At 44.3% G+C, this 27,346-nt stretch overlaps 2 protein-coding genes across 2 annotated transcripts; one reads left to right on the forward strand and one right to left on the reverse strand.

Moving 5' to 3' along the window:
• The first annotated feature begins 388 nt into the window (after positions 1 to 388).
• scnm1 (sodium channel modifier 1) lies at positions 389 to 5,039 on the forward strand. Its single transcript, XM_035607759.2, has 8 exons — positions 389 to 589; positions 754 to 824; positions 950 to 1,038; positions 2,504 to 2,598; positions 3,276 to 3,376; positions 4,115 to 4,233; positions 4,342 to 4,453; positions 4,527 to 5,039. The coding sequence occupies exons 1-8, from the start codon at positions 539 to 541 to the stop codon at positions 4,645 to 4,647; spliced, it is 759 nt and encodes a 252-aa protein (XP_035463652.1). The 5' UTR covers positions 389 to 538; the 3' UTR covers positions 4,648 to 5,039.
• Positions 5,040 to 7,672: 2,633 nt separating this feature from the next.
• On the reverse strand, positions 7,673 to 24,599 carry tmod4 (tropomodulin 4 (muscle)). The gene is made up of 10 exons (XM_035608717.2): positions 24,443 to 24,599; positions 17,720 to 17,874; positions 16,935 to 17,091; positions 15,229 to 15,348; positions 11,305 to 11,397; positions 11,065 to 11,195; positions 10,750 to 10,857; positions 8,574 to 8,717; positions 8,318 to 8,462; positions 7,673 to 8,036 (listed from the first exon to the last, which is right to left on the reverse strand). The coding sequence occupies exons 2-10, from the start codon at positions 17,819 to 17,821 to the stop codon at positions 8,014 to 8,016; spliced, it is 1,023 nt and encodes a 340-aa protein (XP_035464610.1). The 5' UTR covers positions 17,822 to 17,874; positions 24,443 to 24,599; the 3' UTR covers positions 7,673 to 8,013.
• Between the last annotated feature and the right edge of the window lie 2,747 nt (positions 24,600 to 27,346).

The raw sequence follows: 27,346 nt of genomic DNA on the forward strand, positions 1-27,346 counted from the left end.
AATGAATCAAATTATTAATTTGGGTCTCATTTATTGCATAAACAGAGATGATAGACATTTAAAACATTATTTTAGTATTTCACAAACCTTTTTATTGATAAATGTATATTGTATCATGTACCCAGTGCAAAGTTATGATTGCTTCAAATGATTGAAAAGCCAATAAACATATACGGGAAAAAAGGAAGCGGGCTCAGTTGTAACACTGTAATGACTGTGTGGACTCTGCTTAAGACAAAACTTTGAGGTCAAAACATTTTACTGCCTTAAAGGGATAGTTCAGTGATTTTTCTTCGTCGAGCAGCAGCGTATCACTCCGCAAATCAGCTGTTCGACTCAAGAGCTACCGCGGCTTATTCAAGAGACACAAGTTTCACAAAAATCACTGAACTATCCCTTTATCAGGAAGTCCGCATTTCCAATTTTCCGGTTCGACTGTGAATGCAACGTTGTTACCAGGAACTAGATTGTGGTTGCTGCGAACTAGCTAGCTAACCTCCCACCGAAACCCTTTTACAAAATATTAAACGCTATAAATATGTCTTTTAAAAGGGAAGGTGACGACGCGAGTCAACTGAACATCCTGAAGGTAGGAGTTGGCTGTTTTAGCTTTTAAAAGAAGAAAATACAGCTGGTATTGTACTTGTTGTTGTTGTTGTTGTTGTTAGCATCGTGCTAGCTAACGGCAAACTGGCGTGTTGCTTCTCAAGAGATTTAGTCGCTGAACAACTCTTTCGTCTTTTGGTGTCGCAGAAGCGACGTGTTGCAGATCTTCTGGCCAATTTTATTCCAGAAGACGAAGCGGCTCTTATGAGCAATGGAAGGTGAGGTGAACTTGTGAGCGGTGTTCAAAAGAAATGATCTTCAGTCGCGTGACTTTGTGTTGTGACCTGATGACAGAAAGCTGGAGTTGATCAGCTTGTGTGTGTGTGTGTGTGTGTGTGTGTAGATACACCTGCCTCGTGTGCTCCTACCGGCCCGTGTTCGACACAGTGGACATGCTGACGGTCCACAGAAACGGGAACAAGCATCTGGAAGGTGACGGATTCATTTTTTCCCTAAGGGTTATAAAGTCATACTCTGCCAGTTGTCCACGTCTCGATCAACTGCACTGTACAATCCTCTTTGTCTGCAAAATATCACTGTGAAATATCTGCTACAACGCAATTAACCGCCAACTATTTTGATAATAGATTAATCGGTCCAAGTAGATTTCTGAGAAGAAAGATCATAATTCGCTGATTTCAGCTCCTTAAATATGAATATTTCATGTTTATTTGCTCCTCTATGACAGTAAAATGAATGTCTTTGGTGCGTGGACATAACAAAACATCATCTTGGGGTTTTGGGAAACACAATCTTAATTTTCCACAATTTTACGACATTTTATGGACCAGACAACTAATAGAGCAATCGAGAAAATATTCGACAGATTAATCGATTCTGAAAATAATTGTCAGTTAAAGCCCTCGAAATTATTCACATTTATATGGCAGCATCTGGTGATAAGGTCGCAGAACGCAACCAACGGAGCAACCGACAGGGGACTCTTTATGGTGGCGCACCGCTGATTGCATTTCTGGTTTCCGGCAAGCGTCTGAAAATTCAATGCGAATGCGACGTATTCTGGACCGTTTTGTGCAACAACCGTATTCAACACGATGTAGCAAACATGGCGACTCACACGGAGGTCGGGTCCACCTCATGTAACTAAATTTAACTCATTCAAAGTTGAAGAAAAACAACATTGGTTCTTTGTTGCAGGTGATTATACATATATGAACACATAGTAATGGACGATATATTCAATTTCTGTGAATAAGTTCTTCTAAATATTACACACTAGCTTTAAATAGAAAATGACGTAAGAGTGAACACATCATCCAAACTGTTGATAAATTCATTTAGTTTATTATTTCGTTGTGGTTCTGCTGCCATCATTTGTGTGAATAAGAACCACATTGATGGTAGATGGATTGTATTTATATATATCTATAGATATATTACCACTTTTCTTACTGAAGTGAACACTCCCAATCAGACATGCTTCTTCACGCAGCTCTTTTTATCCATCAAACACTGTTCTTACAGTTTGGGGTCCAGTGACTTGCCCAAGGACACTTCAGTATGCGGACTGGAGGAGCCTGGGATCGAACCACCGACCTTCTGCTCAGTGGACAATCCTACCTGCTCTACTAGCTGAGCCGCAGCCCCGATGAACATAGAAATTAACAGCGTGCAGTTCAATGCAGTTACAATCATGACTTATTTTCAACAGCTTAATTACTTGTGAACACTTCATACATCCATGAGTGGGCCATGTGAACATGTGTCATCTTATATATAAATATCCAGTCCAGCTCACTGATCTGCACTGAGATGTAGAGATATTGAAGGGATAAGTTGTAAACATATAATGGGTTGTAACTGCTGACAACAACGTTGTGTCACAGTAATTATCGTGGCGTTGGCTTTGTTTTATGTTTATGTTCTGCTTCCTCAGGATTGAAATCATTCTATGGCAGGAAAACACGGCTGAAGAATGAAATTGCGAAAAGGCAACATGAGAAGTACGTCCAGCTTGAAGACAGAAGTCAGGTCAGTAACTGACTGCTGTTGACAGCAGTGTGTGTGTGTTTAGTGTGTGTGTTCTTTGGCAAGTTGCAGTGTGTGTGTGTGTGTGGCAGCACTGTGACTCATCATATGACTCTGACAAACTGCTGCGGGAAACAGAAACAACACAACAGATAGGCCTGTCACGATAATTACGCTATCGGCTGACCGTACAATACACGGATATGAACTCAATAATTTTTATTGACCTCAATAGCAGCCATTGTGTTTGTTGACATATGAATGAACGTCAACAACACTTCGGCGAACCTCGCTGCTTCCGTCCTCTCGTCTGTTCTCGTCGTATGACTAATAAATCACTGATTTGGTCTCTATAAATTCAGAAAATATGGATTACTTAGTATCTTGCTAAAGGCACCATGTCTTCAAATTGCTTGTTTTGTCTGAGGCCTAAATTTTGATAAAGTGCGCAACTGCGACTTGAACGCGCAACGACAAATAGGCCTAAACTGCACGCTCACGTGATTCATTACAACTAAAAATGACAAAAATATTGTTTATCGAAATAATTTCTGGGACAATATATTGTGCAACAAAAAGTAATTATCGTGACAGGCCTAACGACAGAGCTTTTGGGGGTGTTGACAACTGAGTGAAACTTTTTACGATCCACATGAAACAGGTTATTGTTTGGATTTCAGGAACCTTCCAGTTCAGCTCCTCTACTGGAACAAACCCGGAGGCTCACACACCACGCTCTGCTGAAGACTGTTCCATACAACAGCTGCCATCGAAACACCAGGTGAGGGGATGTTCATGTTAGGGATGCACCCAAATGAAAATTGTTGGCCGAAACCAAAACCGGACAAAATTAAACACTTGGCCGAACACCCAACAACCGAATAACAGTTTTTCAATTATTATGCCAAATGTTTCACTATTGCATGAATTAAATAACCTCAACTAGCTATTTACTTTTTTGTCTAGTTTTTTAAGGAAAAAAATCTATTGCAAAAGTACGATTTCTAAATATTAATATAGCACTGAACTTTTCTTTTTACATTCCAGCAGACATTATACCAGCAAAGCACAATTTAACTTGAAAGCCGAAAGCCTGACCGATTAATGCAATATGAGCCTTTCACAGTCATATCGGTCTCTGCACTTTTTGTCGTAGTGTCTCTGCAGGATCAACCCGCGAAGATCTTCGCCGTTCTCTGTGGGACGTCGGTGATGCCGAGACAATCTCAACGCTAATTGGCTTTGCGACATCGCGTCACACGGATATTTCCCTCGAGTTCAAATATTTAAGCTCTAGTCAGTGATGCACCATTTGCGTCTACTCGAGTCTTTGCATTGACTTTATATGTAATCACCTTGCGCGAAGAATCTGCTCCGCGTTGGGTGTGAACGCAGAATTACTCCCAAATATCGGCATCAGCCTCCAAAAATCCTTATCGTTAGGGCTCTACTTTTAAATATCAGAAAACTGATGAAGGGAAAAAACAACTTTCAAAATTATCTGTGATTTTTTTTTAAGCACAAAATCTGAAAAAGGACCAGGGAGCGTTGCTGCCGGACTCAGAGACGACGCTTCCAGCAAAACCTCATCTGATCGAGAAAACACGTGTTGGAAAAGTGAAGCGCCGAGCACAGCAGGTAAAGAAAGTCGCAGGAAACCTTTTATTTTATCTCGATGTTTGAGGGAAGCCAAGGCCCGATGAGGCTGTAACCGCGGGGATGATTTGTCTTCTGTTTCCGAACAAGAGTTACAACCGACACCAGATAAAGAAGAGTCTCGGCTTCCAGTGCGAAGCGAGGCCGAGCCCAGAACAGCCCAGAGGAGCAGGGAGCTGCAGCACTACCTCAAACTGAAAAGGTTTGTTCGAGCTGAGGCCGAGCTTCGCTGGCTGAACTTCCCTCCATCTCATTTCTGTGTCTTCTCCCCACAGTGATGGGTGGCTCAAAGACCGGAGTGGCCAGTGGATTAAAGACGAGAACGTGGAGTTCGATTCAGATGAGGAGGAGCCTCCGTCGCTCGCCCGCCCTCCCACGAGCCACGGCGAGAACTAAGAACTGTGGGAAAACACGGTGGGACATGATGAAGCAGCCACAGCTCAACGTGCAGCGACGCGACCAGCCGACATTCCGTCACACGGTTTTCATCTGTTGATCTGCGGCGAAGCTGCTGCTGTCATCAGCTGTGACTCATGGTGCTTTTCACACAGTCGGCTGATTCTGTCTGGACAACATTCAATTAAAAAAAATACGTGATAACAGGAAATGCCAGAAAAATAAATAAATAAAAAGCTCATGTAAAATTCCTTTGACCCTAGCAAATGAAAATGTCTCATTTGTGGTACTGCATTGAACATCTCATCTCTTATTGCCGTGTCCACTCCCAAACAGTCCTGCCCTGCTTGTGTCCTAATGTCGGGAGAACATTAAATTTGTTTTTTATAGTTTTTGCCGTGATTTCTTTTGGTTATGAAAACACTGGTCAGCGAAGTAGTTTTTCTGAGATCTCAGAGCAAAGAGAGAGTTGCTACGACAAAGTCTGGAGTGAAAACAAAAGAGCAGTCGACCGCATGTAGGACGTCTCGGCGTCTCCGCTCTCACTTTCCTGGTGTAACGTCCCAAAATATACCCCCTCCCTAGACTATAACCTGTGGTTAAGTTGGTTAGCCTGTTTTATTCCCAGGGGTCAGCCCAGGGACTAACCCTAGCCCAGATAATACCCCCCCCCCCGTACACAAACTCAGAAACAAGGCCTATCAGAGTTCTGTTTTGAACTCACATGCCTGGCTAAACTATCCACTCAAACTGTCCACACAAACTATTAACCTCTAACCCTCAAATCTGATGACTATCTGATCGCTATTTCCTGAAGTTCTACATTTATTATTGTATTTGATCTATTACTTAAATCCCCAGTGTGTAATTTTTTTACTTTTCTGGCGGCATCCGGTGGTAAAGTTGCAAACCGCAACCAACTGAGCATCCGACAGGGGACACTTTATGGTGGCGCACTCCTCATTCCATTTCCGGGTTTCCCGCAGCGCTGGAAATTCCACGGGAATGCGACGTATTCTGGACCGTTTTCTGCAACCGTATTTAATTGATGCCGGGTCGCCCTAATGAAATTAAATTTAACTCATTCGAAGTTGACGAAAAAACATCGGTTCTTGGTTGCAGGTGATCATACATATATCAACACACAATTAAGGACAAAATATTCAATTTCTGTGAATACGTTCTTCTAAATATTACACACTGTAGCTTTAATACTAAATAACACAACACACCCAACAAAACTAGGCTACTTCCGTAACATTGTGATGTCACCATGTCACCTGGTATGTATCCTGGTATGTCAAGTATCAGCTGGACTACTGACGAGTCGTTCAGGGGCCACAGGAGCAGTGTTTTCTGTCGGGGGAATCCCTTTACCTAACACACAAGAGGAAAGGGAATAAGTGAAAAAGCAGAATATGTGTCCTGTGACCTCACCAACGCCGGCCTTTTTATCTTGTCCATGGTCGCAGCAGAGAGCTGAGAGTTGAAAATTTCTTGACACAAACAGAAAGAGTAAAGTCTATTTCACACAGTTGGAACACTTCTGTCTCGAAGAACTAATCCTAGGTCAGCTTTACATTCGAGTCAGCTGCAGATGCTCAGTGTTGGTGATAACGTGGGTGGAGGAGCCTCTGGTTAACATTCTTCATGACACACTCGGTATGAATTGGATAATACCCGGGTCAGTTGGCCGCGGGCAGAGGGACTTTTCTGATGACACTGCTAATTTGCGTCGAAGGCTCACTTTGTCATTTCGAAGCTCGGGGGCGTCGCCACCACGCGAGGACGCACTCAACATACTTGACGTGTAAAATCAATCTCACTCGTCACGGAGACTTGGCTGTATGGATTTATAAGTTCTGATGACCTTTCAATATGGCGCCTGCCCTTTGAATGTTACAACCAACACATCCGTCGGACGCGAATGTGACCAAAAGGAGCAAATGGAACACGCCATGGTGAACACGTCAGTGGCGGCATGCACGATCCAAAAATACATGTTTTGGATCTGCAAAACAACCATCAGGGCAAATATAAACTAGACCCGTCGACTTTAAAATCATTCCAAGTCGTCAAATGTCAGTGAAGTCTGCACCGCTTGAAAAAAGACGTGCCCTTTTGAGGAGTTAAAAAATTCGGCTTATTACGCCGTTGGTAATGTCACACTTGATGTTCGGTCAGTGCTTTACAGAAATAAGGAAATGGGCCGAAGGAGACAGGAACCCGAGCAATGCTGTGAAAATCCTCAGAGGTGAACAGCTGTTTGTGCTCGTAAACCTCGGCGGGGCAAAACATGGGTGCAAACCTCTTCAAGTGGGGCCTTATATTTGGAACAAGGTAACTCAAGCCCAGTGGACTAGGTTACATTTCCCATCGGGGTTCTGGGGTGGGGTGTGGGTGGTGGTGAGGGTGGGGGTGGGGGGGGGGTAAAAATAGCTCAGGTGCTCGGGGGAAGTCGGAGGATCAGAGGAGACTATTGGATTAAAGTGGAATGACTCCTTACTAGAAGGGTTCATGTCTGAAATTTGGCAGAAGACGTCACATTTTGGAGACTATAATCACCTAATATTAATCATTCACTACATAGAGAATCCAGTTTTCGATATTTTGTTATAATCATGTAATTAATGAACCTGTTGACACTTGGTAAAAAGTCCCACATTTTACTGCGGAGTTACTGTCACTTTAAACATTTCATTTTTTAGATGGAAACGCTGCAGGTAAAAAAATAAACACCTGATCTAATTCAAACAAGTGATGTTGTCATGACAACATTATGCCTCCATATATGATGTGTGAATTAATAGCTTTACAAAATAAAAAAAGGGTCATTTGTTTTGGGCTGGAAGACTTTTGTGAATCAGATCTTCTTTAGATGTAGAAATGCGCCAACGTCTGAGCTGCATTTGAAGCATTTGGATGAATATTTGTTGAGAATAATATTCATACATCCAGTACAAATAAGAACTCAGATGCAGAAATGATAAAAATTAATTGCCAAACATTTACAAAAATAAAATACTTGAACATATATTTTTTTATTTAAAGTATTTACAGATTGTTTTCTTCCCATGGATAGCACCACATTGAAAATGTTTCATGAATGAACCTTTTGATTTGGGATGATGCACAAACTAAAAGCACAAAAAAAAAAAACCAAGAAAAAAAGACACTTCACATTTTGCTTGTGACCTATACACGCCTTTATGATGAATTGAGCAGCCTACAAAAAAGCTGGCTGCGGTAAATGAAATGAAATGGCAGGACGTGGACGTTGCGTTAGTGGATACGCGCTGACCCATCGGGAGGATTCATTCAGCTCTTGGCGTCGTCTCAGGCCCCCGAGTGGTGGTTCTTCCTGTTTCATCTCAATCTCTGCTGGCGAACTGCAATGTGGAGAAAAGACGTGAAAACATTTTAATTCAAAAGGAAGCTTGAAGCTGCGTCAGATATATTTACAATGAATATATTGAGCTGTGGTTCAGGATCAATTTAAATCTGTGTGGTTTTAAACGGCCGCCCGTCCCTCCCAACGTTGCGATTACAGCTTCTGATTCAACTCCGTTTCCCACGCTAATCTTGCAAATTGCGCGCTCCACAATTTATTCCCATTTTTTCTCCACGTTCAAAAGCGACGTTCTGAGCGTGCAGTCGGAGCGCTTCTCACTCATGTCGTTGTTCCGCGTGACGGCCATGGCGGCTCTGGCGCGGGGACCCTGCTGGGTGAAGTGGTAGCCGAACTTGAGGATGCTGGAGTTGTTCTCCAGCATGGAGGCGATCTCCATCTCAACGGAATCTCCCAGCTTCTGCCTCTGTGCCACAGAGAAGAAAAACGTTTCGTTTGATTCTTGCGTTTAGAGATAGTTACAAGAATTAAGATCCAGACTACCCTGCGCGCTCAGACCTAGTTTTGTGTCACAGACCTGGTTGTCGATCTTGAGCTCCACCAGTGTGGCGTTGTAGGCCATCGCTTTGATGATCGCCATCATGCCATCGGCCGTAATGAAGTTGGATTCGATATTAAGACTCTGCAAGCTGGTGTTCTCCTGCAGCATCTCAGCACACGCCTGAAACACACACAGATGAAAAACATTATTTTAATTCCAAAGGTGCTTAAATTTTAAGGAAACACCTTTTTGTTAGGAGATTGACTCGAGTGTGACATATTACATCATCTCGTGACTGTTGATACGCGTAAAATCCATTATATACTGAAGTAAGGTTTTCACCTCGGTCAGTTTGTTTCTTTATCAGCAGGATTACGTAGAAACTACTGAACAGATTTATACAAAACCTGGTGGCAAGATGAGACATGGGCCAAGAAAGAACCCGTTCAATGTTGTTGCAATTTCTAGTTAGAAAAGTTTCATCATGTAATGACAACCTTCCTTGCAACTAATGCAATAAAGCTATTTAAAGGTGACATATTATGCTCATATTCAGGTTCGTACTTTTAATTTGTAACCACCACTTGAAAAGGTTTACATGCTCTGATGTTCAGAAAAGGCATCAGTGTTCTCATACTGTCCGTTCCTGCAGCTCCTCTTTTCACCCTCTGTCTGAAACGCCTGGATTTTTCTCTAGCTCCGCCTCCCAATAAACCCCAGTCTGCTCTGATTGGCCAGCTGGCCCAGGCTGTTGTGATTGTTCAACCGCTTTTTAAAATGTGTAGAAAATGTCACGTCCCTTCACCAAAGAAGTGGAGATTCTCAGATTGCAGGCGGGGTTACCCCCAAAAGAGTCCAAATGTGACATCACAGTGGGAGAGAAATCTGAACCAGTCGTTCAGAGCCAGGCTGTGAAGCGCAACATTGACCGGTCACATTTTTTACGGCTCCAGCTCCGGAAGTTAATTGCCCATTCATTTACTCCATTGACATTTCATAAAATCAAAAGAGTTTTAAGCCTGGAAGCAAGACAATAAACCATGAGACGAATCGTTATCATAAAACGTTTTATTTGGAGCAAAGAAAACGGCTAAGGTATAAGACTGTACGTAATTATTTTAAGAGCGAAGGAACTACACATTTCCAACGACTTCCAACCGACAGTTTGGCTTCTTCTTGAATTTAACCTTCATCATCATCCCTGTAGTGTTTATATTGTTGAGGATTAGGATTGTGGGTAGTGTAGTATTTTTCAATGACTGAATACAAGATGTTTTTTCCTAGAACAAGATTGATTTAATATTGACTTCTGGCTTCTACATGTGCATATACCATCATTTCACAACCTTAAAGCTCGTGGTGAGTTGACCTTGGATGGTTATGACATTATGGCTAATAATCAAAGTGTCAAGTGTCAATATGAATGGGATTTTCACTTGCAGAACCTCACTGTTGGTCTTTTTTCACAGTTTGTGGGCCGGCAGGTACTATATACCGACGATTTATTTCTTATAGACTTCTAAAGAAACAACCAGTCGAGTCAACCCCTGCCTGTCATTACAGAGAATACAGTTTGAAGCTTCACCCGATGACTACGACCATTTTTATGTACAATCTGTAGCTTCAAAATATCTTGTAAAGGTCTGTAAAAGGTCTTGTAAAGACATATGTTGTCCTTAAGTATAGGTTGAAGGTTAAGTTTGACGGATTTCATGTGTAACATCACATACTGGTGAAGTGAAGATGTAACTGTCATGGACGAAGGCGTCTTTTGGACTTTTGTGAAAGACTGAGAACTCTTTATAGACTTTTGTTTCTTTGTGGACTTTATATGGTTTCCTGTGATTCCCCTTCCCTGTGTAAAGTCACTTTCTTGTGATCCCTCGTGTTTTGTTCACCCTAAGTTTCGTATTCCCTGTTTTATTTTGTAATTAATTTCCTGTGCTCCTGTGTCTGCTTTTCTGTTACTTTACGTTTCTCGTGATTCCTCACCTGTGTATCGTTACCCGCTAACCTGCATGTTGGGTCCTGCTCTACCAAACAGTGACAGTCACCGTCTAATCCTAATTACTAAAATGCATATTGTCTTAACATGCATCAACCCCAAAACTGCGGAAAACACATTTGCTCACAGTCATTGAATATAGATTCATAAATTAAATAGTGAGGTGTGTTTGCGGGGTGTCCACGGGGGGGGGGGGGTTGTACTCACGTAGGCCACGGGGTCGTTGCTGCGGGTCGCGGCGATGCTCAGACACTCAACTTGAGAGTTTCCCTTCATCGCCTCAAAGATCTCTTTCAGTGTGGGGATGGGAATGTCCTGCAGCAAAGACGAAGAAGGGGACGTCATCTTTTTACGAGCTTTCTCTTCATATTCTAACCAATCAACGCAGCGGATGATTCGAGATAATTAACTCCTGCCGTAGAGGTTTGCTTTTAAGAGCTTGTGAATGACGGGAAATCAACTTCAACGCGACATCCTTCACACTCTGATGCTAATTAAGCTGAAGCTAAACCATTGTCCGACCTTGATGTTGTTGAGGTTGACGTCCGTCAGGCCGCTGTCGTTGTTGTGGATTCTCTCCAGGGTTTCCTCCACGTTGGTGGGGTTGGGCATCTCATCGGGAAAGATCTTGAATGGATCCTGCTTCACCACACCTGGAGGGGACACAACATCGCAGCCGAGGCCGTCACTTTATTATCACTTTCGGTATCAGTAGCTCAATGAAAAATGCAGATGAAAGTATGAGTGAAATGATATACGTACTGTTGATGCCCTCTGTGTTGGCGATGGTGCCTGTGGTGCCCAGAGCGTCGTAGTACTGCTTGTTGCTCATCAGTGTGTACATTCCCAGGATGGCTGCAAGTACAAGTAAAACTTGTCAGGGAGGCAATTCAGATAAAAACATCTCCTGGCATATTGGAAAAAGATCACGCGTCTCGGCTTGTGCTCTCGTCGTGCTGCCGATGAGTCACCTGCACAAATATATAGAAGACAGGTGCATGTGAATTATAGAATTGCTGCAATGCTTGTGATTTGGATCTAGATCTGAGCTGAGTTAGGTGTTTCCTTGACCCGTGTTGTGTCTGTTTCTAGATAAAGATTCTGTTGTCGAGCTCAGCAGCAAACTTGGTCACTGGCTGTAATCTCACAGTTTCCAGGGCCCCCAGTAGTAAATATACCACACTTGACACACAAGTGAGGGGGGTGGGCCTCGAATTTTGGTTAGTCAAAAAATGCTAAAACCCTGAGAAGAAGTGCAGGGCTGGACGATGATTCTCATGTCAAAGATCATCAATACAAGAATTGAATTCACATTATACACGTTTAAAATAAAAATACTGAAGAGAGCTGATTTAAGTATTAATAATTGAAAGTTTTGCAGAATGCTAATATGCTAATGCTAAAATGGGTTTTCAAAACAGCATTGTTTGCTGGGATTGTAATTTATAGCATTGCATTATATTCTACTAGCCTGGCATAGTCAGGGCAATACTCAAATACCTATTTGTCTGCTACCTCTATATTAATTTTTGATTTCCAAGAGACGTAACCAACTGACGTAGAGCAAAATGCCCCCAGACGGGTTTAAATAGACCTACAACCAGTGAGAGCAACGGATTATGTGACGTCTGTTGAGCAACGTGAAGGGGTCAACAGACCAGAGCAGAGAGGAGATGATGTGATGATGATTCCACAATGTCTGTCAACCAGTGTTGCTGTTTTTGTGGGAGACAGTTGGAAAACATCAGGTACTTTTGGTCAATGCTCGTTCATCAGCGGTAGCCATCTTGGTTCTTTACAAAAGTCGCTTCTACAAGAAGTAAAAAATGTTCCTTCTGACATTTTAGAAAAGAAGAATAATGGAAATTTGAAAAACTAAAGCAACAACAACAACAGCTGGGTAAATGCAAAATCTGCAAAATAGTATGAAGTATTTAGACTTTTATCATATATGTTCAGTGTATTTTCATCAATTTGGAGAAAGAAAACATAGGTTGAACCTTAAAGGTTGACAGTTTTCTCTTCCTCTCCTGCAGTTCTGTTTTATGACCAGGAGGGGGCCGACCTGCCACTCCTTTTCCTGTGCTTTCTGTAACCCGCCAGCACCCCTCTCCCCTCCTCCCAGCTTCCCACCCACACATCAGTCTCCTGACCCGGTGTGGGGAACCATGGGAAGGGCCTTGTGAGGAGAAGGAGGCCAGGGAGACAGCTGCCTGATCAGCGGGTCGGGGGGCGGGGGGAGGGGGTGTCAGTGTCTGTTTTGGCCCTGAGAATAACCCACAGTAGCTTTACAGCACACACTGCACTGCAGACGACTAGAAAGCTGGATATAGCAACGTGTTAATATGAGAAATAAAATGTGAACATTAAACATCCAGGGTTACTTGTTGGCCCCCCACTCCAGGCCACTCATCCCCTTTTAGTCTGTTTGCCAAAAAGCCCAAACAAAAGAGCGACAGAGGATAAATGAGGTTTAATCCTCAGTTGGACTCTGTCCACGGTTAAAACCTGAGCGCTCTCTCTCTCTCTCTCTCTCCAACAGGCCGTTCCGGATGCCGGCCGGCCGTCCTGTTTGGCCCGTCACGGAGGAGTGTGGTCGGGTAATCCCTGTGTTCAACACTCGATAATGAAAACGAGTTTTATCATCCAGTTTGACCTCGTCTAAAATATCATCTATTCTGCACATAGACTGCATATAAAAGTAGTCACCGGGTCCGGAAAATGAAGCCAATGATAAAGTGCATAACATGTAGAGGTTTTTACAAAAGGTCCACTAAAAGTCTTTTATGTATTTATTCATTATTCATTCAACAGGGTCAATTTACCTTTCCGCAAAACCTGTGCTCAAAACAGCAAAATCATTGATTAGAAATAGAAAATTCTGGAACTTATCTTTATGCCGAATAGGTGTTCATTGGCCCTTAGAACGTTACTCTGCAAGTGTTATTTTTCTGCCTTTCCAAAACCAAAAGACAAATGAAAGAATAAGTTATGTCTGCTCCAACTCGGAACCCGAGACCTCCGAGTCGGCGGTTGCAACCGGAAGCTCACCAAACCCGACTGCGAAATCCAAGATGGCTGCTCTGTCAGTCGACAGTCAGTAAATGTTGTCGTTTTTTACTGTTTATTAGCACTTCTGTCTCACTTGTGTCTCATTGAATTTGTTACCGAGGCGTTAGTGAAATGTCACTTGATGCTTTATAGGCCTCCATGTTGTTCTTCGACAACTGAATGCAACTCGGGTTATTCGGGTGTGACGTCATTCTGAGCCCCAAACTCCGAGGTGTAATGGAACGCAGCCTAGACCAAATAAAAAAAAATAAAAAAAAACTCTTCCAAAAGACAAGCTCTTGCACATTAGCCAGTTGATTTGAAACTTGAGGACACAGTAGCTTCCCACTTGTCTGTTTGAAAGAGATAGCGTATCTTATCCCCCAACCATCCTCACGTCCACCCCGCCCTTCCTCTGGCGGCCCGGGGGCCGGCCGTATTTATTTCTGTGTTGCTGAGTGTGGCGAATTGGACCCCATCGCATGTCTGGCCATGTCTGTTAGCCCGGGACCTCATGAGCTCTCGCAGTATTTCGGGGGAAACAATATGAGGGCAGCAGCAGCAGCGAGATGAGTGGGTTCTGTAGAATAGAACTATGTGGGTCAGAGACACTGTGATGAAAACACTGAGGTCACACTGTGTGCTAGCGGGTTAATAAGCACCGGCACAAACGGATGACATTGCAGGAAGAAACAGACCTTTTTCCCAGCCGACGCTTCGGCACATCACAGCAGAAGGACATGCAGCAAGCGGCTGCATCCTTATTAACTCGTACCAATACTGAGGGATACTAGAATATACTGAAAAAAGGCTATGGATACGTTTCTCAGTGTCGGTTGTGCAAATGAAAAATGGACCCCTAACTCAAAGTGTTTGTTTCCTGTTTACGTTGTAATATTCATATGTGATTACATATTTTCCTTTTCTTTTTTGTATCGCTCCCAAATGAATCAGATTCACAGACCTACAGAAATTTTGACTTGTCATAGCAGGAGGACAACAGGAATACAGTATAATTTTGAGATAAATTTTTAAATTAATATTAATTTTTACAGTATTTGTGTATGAAATACTGTTTGTCCTGGGTGGATGTTTGACAGCTTTAGAGAATGTATAGATGGAGAAGTGCATTAGTGCAGATATGTACAACACTTCTTTTAAAGGTCCCATTCTATTTTAATTTTTCCAGTGTTTTAGTGGAAATTTGAATATCCGTTATCCATATATGTGGGGTTAATAAGGACACAAAAACATCTCAATATAGTTTCATATCCCCTCTCTTGAGTGGATCTCTGGGCCTCCGTTCGGACGGAGCGATGCACAGCTCACAGGTCAACCGCAGGGAACTTTAAGGAGTAAATGCAAAAGCAAATTCAGGCTAAAATGTTATTTGTTATTTTAAAAAAATGGTCTACTCTATCCACTGCACTCAAATTAATAATAATAATCATATGTTGGCCCCTGGACGTGAAGAGATTGTGCAGGTCTTCCTCAGCCTTTCTTCTGTCCTGTAATTTGCTAGTCCACCGACAGAATGACACTTGGTGTTGCGCTGTTAATGATGTCCAACCAAAGGTTGCAAACCTTGTCTTCTACCTTCACTTCCAGCAGCAGTAGTCATAGTGTTTGTCTAACCTGCGATATCACACATCTCCGCATCAGTGGCATTTTTCAGGGCCTCCTCCAGCTCCGGCTCCAGCATCACCTGCTCGTGCTCGGGAATCTCCGCTGCTTTCTTGGGCACAAAGGACTTTCCTGGTAAACGGAAGGAAGGGGGGGGGGGTACTGTAAAAACAGGAAGACAATCTGGAATGATAAAAGTGGTTTTGGAAATAGATGGCAGACAGAAGGAGGGTGAAGAAGCAGACAGACGAGCGAGTCAATAGGAGTAAAAGATTGGACGAAGAAGAAGAGGGCCAATCTTTTGCTTGAGCATATCACTGCAATTAATGTTGTTTCATGATTCTGTTTCCAGAAACACGAGTGGGCGTAGGGATTATCACAGAGACCACCTCTAACAAACTCATAGATTTAGCTTGATCTTTTTCTTTGTACTTTTCTCATCCATCGTCACAATTTCAGTTGTGAATCTAAAAGAATAACGACGACTTCAGAATCACTACTCTACTATTTTATGCAACACGTGAACTACTGCACAACAGTAAGTCCTGTGGGTGAAGGTCTGGAAACTCAGCGAGCTGTAAAAAACCCCACACACAGACGTAGAACGTAGGATCCTGAGCCGCTGTGCAGTGGTGCGTCACAAAGGATAGTACTGTACAACAGTCTGGAGACATGTATGAAGGAACTATTTCTATGTACAAATCCAGGATATATGGTGATTCTATATTTAATGCAGTCATACAATAAAAATACTGTGTGCTCTGTACACAAAACATATAACTGTAAGGTCTGATTGTGTGCAATTAAAACAATTAAGGTTATATTGATTTCATGTCCACCATTCTGCTTCCCTGCACACGTTCCAAGAATTATTAAGATTGTTCTGGTTTTTTCCTACAACAACTTAAAATGGGCCTGACACCGCAGTTGGTTGCACTGTGCCAGAATCGGATGATGGAAATGAATGTTGCCGTCTTTACATCACTTTGGCGGGGAAAAAAGGAAAGTTGTGAAATGACATCGCTTCTGTTGCTTTCGCCGTTTTAAAGACAACATGGGGTCTGCATGTTGGCGGTTCCACTTAGAATTTAGCAATTCAACAGGAAATCAGTAAAGTTTAAACATTATTAACCAATTCTATGTTTGTTTTGCTTTCTACACTAAAAGAAACCACCCATGTGATGTTGAATATGGCATTTGGCAGAACATTTGATCATTTTCCTTGACGTCAATACCAAGATTTTTTTTTTAAAGTTTGCCTTAGGTTTTATTGCATGAACCCATCGGACTATTGAATGCGAATAACTCAGAAAATGTCTGTCAAATTCTGTTTGGTGACCTTTCACCTCTAAATGCATTTTTGATTAAAATGGTCAAATGTGATGAAAATTGTAGGAACTTGGACCTCACCATGAAGATCATATATTTTTGGGGTCATTTGGCCCAAAATGTATTTGCGTGCAGACGATATCCATATTAACTTGTATATTGAGTTTCATAAAGATGCGTTCATGAGTTATAGTCTAATATTGTGAATATCGGCTCGAGTACAGTAGAAAACCTCTCGCGTTGGGGACGTTACACGCTCTGCGGTTCCTAATTACAAGGGACACACATTTTAGCTGTGATCATGAAAACCTTATTCGACTGGGAAACTACATCCAAAAATGAAATTAATTATGTGATGTTTTGTGGAAAAGAGAAAGTGTTTCTTCCACCTTTCTTCTCCCCAGTGAAGGGCACCAGGTCCTCCCTGTCCTCGTGCTCCAGGGCCTGCTTCTCCAGGTGCTGCTGCAGGGCGTCGCGGTCGAATGGCCCCGTCGGGTTCTTCTTCGTCTGGTCACGCTGCCGGTAGCCAGCTGGCAGCATGGCATTCTGGGAGAACAGGAGGTCAAATGTTATGTTGATGTGGCATTAAGACGGGAGGACGGAGCGGAGGAGAATGGACGGACGGATGGAAGGAGAGCAGAGTGGAAGAGCAGGATGTTTCGAAATATCACAATATGTGTTCGTACCTTGAAGGATGGACAGAATTATGGAAATAAATGGCATTAGTTTAAATTTTTTCTTGGAGCAACAAGGGAGCCCATGTAATAAATAAAACTCTGAAATTCCTCACATGCTTCTGCAGTCGTACATATGATGTACATTGGGTCGTTTGCCAACTTTAGCAGTAGTTTTTTTCATTTTGCCGTGCCAGATAATGAATATCAGAAACATGATTATTACTCTTAGAACATGATGGATGGATGGATGGATCATGTGCATGGGAGGCCTGAGAGTCTGTACATTTTCACTCCAGTCAGCGGAGCAGAAATAATAAAATCCTCCCGATAAGGACAGGAGATTTCTGCTTTCATCATGACGTGTGCTCCCAAAAGAGCAGAGCGACAAATGGCTACAGTGGAAACAGATTTTGGGACATGCAGTACGACGGTGGGCAAGAAAAAAAAAAGTGATTTTGCAACCATGGAGCTCCGACCTCCCGGTTCCCTTACTGTACCTCGGGGTCCATCTCCTGCAGCTCATACTCCAGCTGATCCAGCTCCTCAGCACTGAGGCCCTTGAGGATGGCATCCTCGTCGATGTCCCTGGGGTCCGACATGGCTCTCCTGAGGCACCGGGCTCACGCGCTCACACACTCGCTCATACACACCGCTGCGCAGAGAGGGGAGGGGGGAGAGGGGGGAGGCAGGTTACCAGGTGCCATGTGGCCTGCAGCCGAACCAATGTCAATGCCCTGACCAAAAACCTCAGTTTACTTGTAATGTGTGTGTGTATGTATGTATGTATGAATATATATATATATATAAAAGCATCAACGACAAACATATATATATGTCATATTGTACTATAATTGAAAATACTGTACAGTTTGTATTTACAGAATTGCCTGATATGTATTATGTCATATTGTATAATGCATCGTATCATAATGTACAACAATATACCAAATAAATTGTATCACATTCGTTCTGAACCATGTTGGTAAGTAACGTAAAGTGATATTTCCCTATTTGCTTAGCTGTTTGTTGCCTTATATTGTTCAGTACTTTTTATACCGTCACACCATACAACTACAGTATTGTGTCATATTCGATCAATCTTATTTTTTTGTGCCATATTTCTTACATACTGTACATGAATTGCCCTGTATCGTATATACACTTCTACCATTATACACTTCTGTCAAATATAGCGTCATGTCTTATTGGGTTCATATGAAATTATATGGAATCATAATGCGATGTATCATATCTTAAAAAAGAAATACTACAACACAGTTTACAATGCATGTGGATAAGATGGAACCTATGAACAGAGACTTGATAGACCAAGTGTTTTGGGATGTTTTATCTCATGGTCAACACTCAGCAATACAATGACAACACGTTTTGTTTTTTAATCTAACGTTCCTTGTATACTGTAAATTGCCCTGTGTTGCAATGTGCAAAAAACAATAGTAAATGACGAGCTGCTCAGCCCCTCGCTGGAGTCCCGCCACACAGTTCCCGAACCACTGGTCCTTGCCAAACAATTGCATGATCTTCATTGAGATTATCGGCCGCCCTCCCCGGAGCGCTTCAATAATGTGACGACGATAATAATAGATGCAATTCCAATAATAAATTTGCAGTACTCAGGAGTCTGTCTAAATATGCCGCAGCGGCCTCCGGGGTCACGTGCCTACGCCGGATACGTTTCCATCCTCAAAACGCACGAGAGGTGAGCAGCCGCTGACGCCCTGCAGGTTGAGAGGAGAAGAGGCAGAGGAGCAAGAGGAAGAGGAGAACGTGAAAAAGAAAGAGATAGACAGCAGGGAGAGAGAGAGAGAGAGAGAGAGAGAGAGAGAGAGGTCGCGGTAACTCTAAACCCCTTAGATCACCACACTAAGAATAGCAGAATGGAGAGAGAGAGAGAGGAGAGAGGGCCGGAAAGTGCCATCACTCGTTTATCAGCGTTCACACAGAAGTGGACCCACCCGAGGCGTATATATCTGCAGCCGAACGATGGAAAGAAAAAACCTAACGACTCGGACGCGGCACAGCAGAGAGCGGCTTGCAGTTCCGCGGGACGTACCACAGCCGTAACACGCGCGAACCCCCCAGGGGCCCAAAAAAATTATGAGTAATGCAGCGATCGGGTTTGTGAAGTCAGTGTTTTCTATTTTCAGTCCAAATCTCATCCCAACTTGGCCACGAAGAGAAAACCCATCACAGTCGGGGTCACACAATGCGCTTTCGTGTGTGTCAGTAAGCATTAACATCTGTGTTAACTGCGAAAGCTTTTTTCTACATGATGTCTGCCTCACCGCATGGTCATGGCATGAATATGAGGGATATTTAGCAACTTCTATGCCATTTGATCTTTTTGGGGAAATAGGCCTTTTTCTACAACTTAACAGTGTCTGACAGCAACAACCCGAAGGGGTGTAGATTTAGAAATGAACGCTGCAACAAATAAAGCGGCGCAGACATCCTCTGCTGCAGCGCGGTTCAAGCCATTACGAGCCGCAGGCACGCGCGAAAGCTCCGAGCTCGCAAAGCTCAGGCGTCTTCTTTACGACGGAGGCCGCAAGCGGCTGCGAGCCCCTCGCCGGGTCCGCGTGGCTCTAATGTGTAAAGCCGGCGACACAAACACCGGATCACGCGGCTGAAGAGCTGAAGAAGGGGTGAAAGGACGAGGGGAAGGTCCAGAGGAAAACATCCACCCAAAAGGTCTGACCTTTTCCCCACCGCCTTCGAATCTTGTGGATTCACGCCACCCTTGTTCATCATAAAAATACCGTACGAACTGATAGGATGGTACTGCATATCACTGTGGAGTGTAAATGCTGCTTGCATCCACATGTTTGAGGAGCTTCCTGTTTGAAAGCAACCTTCACCGATGAAGTGTCAGTGGCACTCACATTTCAATGACGAGGAAAACGGTGTAAACTATTGAAACATGATTGATGGATATTTGGATATTATATAAAATGATTTGCCGATGATTTCTAGGTATAGGGTACCGCACTTTTGCACGTGAACGATGTAAATCAAACAAAGAATAGAGCAAACGTAAAGGTGGATGACGCATCTCCACCAAGTGTGCGACAACGGAGCCACAATACCCCGCAGATTACGAACCCGAAATTGAGCTAATATGTCTCTTTTTAACGGATCCGTCATGACGTCCGTCGCTCCACCTCAGCACCTAGTACAAAAACACAGACGACGTCATTGGACGTTTCTCTTTGACCGAAAAACGAAATTGAAATTCTCCAGAAAACATACACTCAATTTTGACTGTCTTGCAAAATTCTCCACTGTCCATTTCCCTCTAAGCCAGTTTTATATCATAAGTCTCACATATGTCGTGCTCCAGTAAAAGGCCCAGGTCACGACTTTGAGCTCCGCTTATTGTGGAGTTACAGCCAGCGGCCTGCAGCTGAAGATCATAATAGTTTTGCGCTACAGTGCTATGAAAGCCATTACACTGACTATTCCGGTTTATCTGTCAGCAGTAAAATATATAATAGCTAAACTCGAGCCCGCCAGACAACACACACACACACACACACACACACACACACACACGACGCTGTGTTTTTCCTTTGTTGTGAGTGACATTTCATTTGGCACGTTCCGCGTTCCGGAATGCCCCACGACCATGCTGGAAACAGCCTGGCCGTTGGTGAGAGTGCATCTGTCCCGGCGGGATTTCCGAATGAGCCGAAGCAGAGCGGGAGTGGGAGCGGAGCGGTGGCCTCCGGGCATTTTTGTCATTTTCCAGGTTTCAAACTCAACCATCTCCTGCACCCGCAGCGGCCGGCCTGCGCGGAAGTCGGCGCACGCGAGCCGAGCCTGCCCAGGAGTGTTTGTCTGCAATTTGATTGGGATTTGATTCATGACAGCCGCCGTATATTGTCATTCAGTTACAGTACCGGTACTGTAACTGAATGTGCCACAGCCCCCAATCGTCTCCGTGTTATATCTGATAAACTCACGGAGGTCATCTGTGTTTTTCCTGCCCTGGTCAGGAACAAGTTGTGCAAAATTAGATCCGGAGACATGTTACGTACGTGGGACTTCTTCTTAGCATGTCAGAACAGAATTTCTCACCAGTCCCGTGACAGTAACTAATTGTAATTAATTGCTCTTGGCATTCTCCTGAGAAAAATGGCATCATTACAACTGTCTATTGCAAAAACAACCAGACACGATGAAACGAAAACATTGAAAGTGGCGAGAAAACCTGAAGGCTAATCTTGTGGCTCAATGGAGGTCGGCGGTTCGATTCCGGCTGCCCCCAGTCCACATGCCCATGTGTCCTCGGGCAAGACACTTAACACTATAACTTGCCTCTGGCAGCTCTTCTGACGTTGTATGAATGTGACAGATAAAGCGTGGCCAATGGCAGCGCTGTGTGAATGCGTGTGAATGGGCGAATGTGTCTTTGAGTGATCAAGGACGCCAGAAGACAAAGCTCTATATAGATACGGCCCATTCACGATTTAAAACGTCGGGAAAAATGAATCCTGAACACAGGGAGAGACTTATGTTTCAGGCAGTTGTTAGTCTGTGTACCAAAATTCCCTCCGCGGATGGTCTCTAGTGTCCAAATGAATCACCTCCACTTTGACGGGGCTGCAGATCAGCTTCCGTCATCCCATTGGACCAAAGCAACGCTAGACCTGAAACTCAACTTTGGCCACATGCAAAATCTGATCTGATCTGAATGCTTAGCACATTTTTACTGGATTACAAAAATTAAAAGATTAGTTTGGCGGCTCCTGTTAATCATAGACAAGTTACACTCCCTATGTTTTCCCCTTTTTACCCGAAGCCACTTTGTAAGACGTATGCACCAAGTGCAGCTCTGCCTCACGAGACTGACACGGATGAATGACGATTGCCAACAGCGACGGGTCACCTGCTAGTGATGATGCAAAATGACCCAAGATTTGCAGATACCTGAGGTTTCGTTTCCCTGCTCACGGCAGCGCGACCTCCGGAGTGTTTATCGCGCATCCCACAATTCCTTTATTCATCAGAATGACTGAGAACATGAATGTGTGTCATATGTCTGCAGGGCCGATGCAGCTCAACAGATTAGAGGACCGTCCACGCCAGAAATGATCGCATGAAAATCATATCGTTGGAAAGAATTATTCCAACTCAACAGTGGCAAGCAATATGTATATGACAGCCAGACAAAAAACAGTTGAACTCGGCGTCAGGTGGCGGATTGAAATTGTGGAGGGATTCATCACTGAGGTCGTCCTCGGATTCGGTCGCGTCCTCCGACTCTCTCTTACATTACATCACATCCCATCCATTTAGCCGACGCTTTTGTCCAAAGCGCATTCAACCGCGAAGATGTTATGAAGACGCGTCTCCGTCCATCACGCCGTCATCGCCTCTGCCAAGGAGGCCATGTTTGCATCCCCTGTCCATTTGTTGGCATTGTGTGGCGGCCAGATCTCAAAAGTTGAGTAGATAAATGTGAGGAGACAGGAGCGAGAGAAAACATTCTCAATGTGACCACCTTTTCCTTTCCCAAGTCCTATGAATCCTCCTGTACACCTTTCCTTCACCTCATGACGTTGTCCATTGAGGGAATATTATACAGGACGGACAATCTGAATCCTCCCTGGCGAATGTGAGGTGACCAAACAGGTTGCGATTTGCGTGGGATTCCCCCCCCCCCTTCTGGTCTTCATATCCCCACCTCTATTATTTTTATCACGGGGGGGGGGGGGGGGGACACGAGACGAAATGACGACAGGTGGTGAAAGACACTGGCGGGAACCTGAACAAAGACAGGAAGTAAAACAAACTGACGCGGGTGAAGGTACAAAATAAAACAGGAAGTGAAGTAAACCAAAGTCCAGATCTGACAAATTTAAATTCGGCTTCATCAGTTGACTGCAGGGCCTCGGTGGAGACATGCGCTCCACTGAGGAGCACACCAGCTGTAGCTTCTTCAATGAGAAGCAGAGACGGGAAGGACTTTGCAAAAACAAGAACTTTGAGGGAAGATGCAACGAGACCATGATCCACTGTGTGCTCAGTTGGAAAAGAGCAACGTTATCCGAGTGACAGTGTGCTTTATAAGCCGAAGGCCATCGCAAGGGTTTGGATTTCACAGTGACAGAGGTCACGCTCTCATGGACGCAGTTTCCTTTTGTCATTGAGGCGGAACATAAACGTTGAAGTCAGTCCTCTTCGCTTTCCTGTTCCGCTCCTACGAGAGGTCTGCAGAGTAGCAGGCTCAACGGGGGGCTTTTTTTTAAAAAAACGGCCACGCAGCAGGTCGCCATTCTGCCACTGAGAGGCCAGAAGGTTCGTCGCCATCCTCGGGTCGTCTTCTCCGCGTCTTACCGCCCAAGTGTAACATTCCAAATCTGCCCCCAGCTTAATTTTAGCCTCACGACTCGGCCGCTTCCAGGCGTTCCGAGCGCCCGACCCCGGCTTGGGTTTCTCCTCCGATTGACCATGTTGAGGCCCGGAGGAAAAAACTTGGCCCGAAAGCTTCATATTATTTTCAACATGTTTTACTTTGGGAGAAGGGGGGGCACGACTTTGGCGGAGCACCGCTGCAGATTTTCGTAGAAGAGCAGCGTGTGGAAAAGACACACAGACCTCAGCGGCGTTTCCTGTCACTGCGACTGAGCTAAATTTACGGTAAGGTCGCATGTCCATCAAAAGCGAGGCCCCTCGCTTTGTCTTTCACCACGACGGAGCCAGGAGACCCCGAAAGACAATCTGATCCCGTGACAGGGATGCAGATGTCGGACACCAATTCTCCAAATCCCGTGTGGCGAAGTTATCCGCGCGGCGACGGACGGCTACTGGACGGCTTAACCCCGCCACATGCCACGATGAAAGCTCCGTGTGAGCGGCAGGGTCTCAGTCTGCAGCCGGATGCCCCGCTGAGAGTCTCAGCCTGGCAAGTCGTCGGGACACTGGAATCTGATGGAGTCCAGTTGAGCAGCGACTCGATCGATCCCCTGGGCAACAAATTCACCCGTCGCCCTGCTCCACAACTCCGCAGAGTGTCACATTTGACACAAGAGGAGTTGGCCTAAAGGTGACGAGACCCCCCCCCCCCACTCCCTCATCCTCACCCCCCCCTGCCTCCTCTTTAGAGTAGGGATCAGCTCAACATGCCTGAAGGAAACCCCCCAAAAAACACACCCACACAGAACAACAGAGAGCGAAGCGGGCAGCCTCACACCTACCTTCACAGAAGCGCAGTGCTGAAGCCCCTCGGCAGGGCAGAGCCTGGTTAGGAACCAGAGAAAGTCAGGTTTCTCCCCCCCCCCCAACTCCTTCTCTCTCTCTCTCTCTCTCTCCGACACCCCCCACCCTGACTCCTCTCTCTCTCTCTCTCTCCCTCTCTCTTGAGTTCAGGGCTGCAATGCCGAGACAGGCATACTGACGGCACTTTGAGAAGTCAGCATTTTATCATTTTGGCTGAGAGGGAGTGAGGGGCGGGGGTGGTAGAGAGAGAGAGGGGGGGGGGGTGAATGGGGCCTGAACTCATACGCTCATCAGTCATTCAATTAAAACAAAAGGAAATCCGACAGACAGAGAAGGTGCTGACATCTGGTGGCTTGACTTTCACTCCCTGAAACTCTCTCTGCATCTGTTTTTCTCTTCAGGACATATTTTATTTGCTATTTCATCTTCTCCTTTTTTTTCTCTGGAATTCATTCATTCATTCATCGTCTACCGCTTTATCCATTTAAGGGTCGCGGGGGGGGGGTCGCTGGAGCCAATCCCAGCTAACATTGGGCGAGAGGCGGGGTTCACCCTGGACAGGTCGCCAGCCTATCGGAATTATCATTTTCAATATTGGTTTGTTCACTTCGTCGCAGTTCTCCTTTTTTTTGTATGAATCAATTCTCGGTGCACTGGCAGCAGGCCGTTTCTGAAGCGTTACACTGTCTGTGAGAAATCGGTGAATGTGTCCTCGTGGTCATGCGCGCGCCATCACCCGCCGACACCTTACGAGACGCGCTAGTGTATAATGCTACGACTCAGAGGCCTTGGCCTCGGGGTGAGTCGCAGCCCCGACCAGGAGCAGTGACATCACAACAACAGCAACAAAGACAGAGAGAGGCTTTCCCCAAAATCACTGACTGCCCCTTTAAATGTATGGATTGAGCGAAAGAAACCACATTTAATATTATCAAAATGTACACATTATGATGTAAATTCAGCTTCTTCTTTATTGCTAATCTGGCACGTGGACACTGCGATTTGCCTAATCCCCTCCGTTAATAGGCAACGGAGGAGTCATTTGGAAATATAATGACAAAAAGTATTGAATTTGTGACTTTTTTTATTGACAGGCATGCTGAAGGGTTTAAAGAGTTTACTTAATTTCTCAGATACAAAGCTCAAAGGACGGTACACACTGGACTTACACTGACAATGTGGATATGAAATGGAAACTAGAAATAAGAGCTGATGTGAATATATCACATTATCTTCGTGTCAGGTGTGTGTCGGGGCGTTGTGGAGCTCTACTGCCCCCTAAAGGCCAAAAATAATATAATATAGACAAAACCGATAGGCGCTCTGTAGGAAGAGAAGATGGACGACATGATTCTGTGCAAAGCCTCTGTTCAAAACTGTTGTTCTGTGTTTTTAAAAAAAAGGAGATTAACACGCCAGGAAATGGAAACAGGTCACGATGAATATGTAAAACTACATTGGTTCAATGGTTGCAATGCTCACTGAAGCTCCTGAGCTATAACCGTCAGTGGATCTTTAAAAAGTATCTTAAAAAAATGTTTAAAGTATTTGAAAATATCTCAAATCCTATTTCATAAATAAAATACATTAAAAAGAAAGATTACTAGCTGTTTACATTGTTATACTTCTTCCGTCGCAGACTGAAAACTCACCTGTTCAGACCGCACCTTACTGCCTGAGTTTATTATTTATAAAAAAAATATATATAATAATAATATTTCTAAATGAGCACTTGAAGCTGTTCTTGCGTATCTGATGCTAAATGAATGTAATGTAATGTAATGTCAGCAGCTCCGATGGTTGGCTCACATGGTGTGGACTCGAAAGCGCGAGACAGATGATCGCTGTGCAAAAGCAATGTCCTTTAATAGAATAGAATAGAATGGTCTTTATTGTCATTGCACATGCACAACGAAATTGGAATCAGTCTTATCAGTGCATTCTCGGAAACAAAGTGCAAAACAGCTAAATGACTATTAGATAGTCAGTTGCTGTGAAAATAAAGAGACAGAAGATTCTAAAAAAGAAAGAGAAAAAACATACCACACATGCGACGCATTCACGACACAATTCCCGTACTGTTGAGTGCAGTTATGGCTTTTGGATGAAAACCGTTTCTTCGTCGGTTTGTAAGCGTTTTTAATTGTCCTGAAACGTCCGGTACGCAGGGTGAGCACCAAAAGGCGAGGTGAAAAACACTGGCTATGGTCAAAAACCACCCCCCAAAAAAACTGGCCACACTAGAAAATCGCTGGCACGCTTGCATGGATACAAAGAGGACATTGGCAAAGAGCCGAGGGCGCACACAGACTAAACACACATGAGGAGTGGAGATAATTGCACCACGTGAACAACACAACGGGGAGGGGGCAGACAATCACAGGAGCAGGAAGTGGAGACCTGGCACGAGAGGAGAGGCGAGTGCGACAAAATAAAACAGGAAATGGAACAGAAAATTAGGGGTGGTCGATGGCGACCATGGGTGAGGTCGCATCGTCACACTGGCTCAGGAAGCTTCCTGAATCTTGACGTGACCAGGAAGTAGTTGATCGGCAGCCACGATAAGAGCTGGTCGGATGCTCTAAATGCATAGGAAAGGAGCTTCAACGCTCCGGGTGCGGTCGAAATGTCCTTCCTGTCTACTGTTCCTTGACCTCTGTGGAAAACGTCATGAGGTCAAGGAAAGGTGTAAAGGACGACTCATAGGACTTAGGAAAAGTCGACAGCGCTGCTCAGAGCGACTTTCACTAAACTACGTCGTCATGTTACTGACGTGCGTCTGCGAAACCGTCAAACTACACATTTCCGGAGATGGACTATTAGAAAATGCAGCTCTTATCATGGCTGCGGATCAAATACTTCCGGGTCACGTCGAGATTTAG

The sequence above is a fragment of the Scophthalmus maximus genome, chromosome 10 (assembly GCF_022379125.1).
Source record: "Scophthalmus maximus strain ysfricsl-2021 chromosome 10, ASM2237912v1, whole genome shotgun sequence".
NCBI lineage: Eukaryota > Metazoa > Chordata > Actinopteri > Pleuronectiformes > Scophthalmidae > Scophthalmus > Scophthalmus maximus.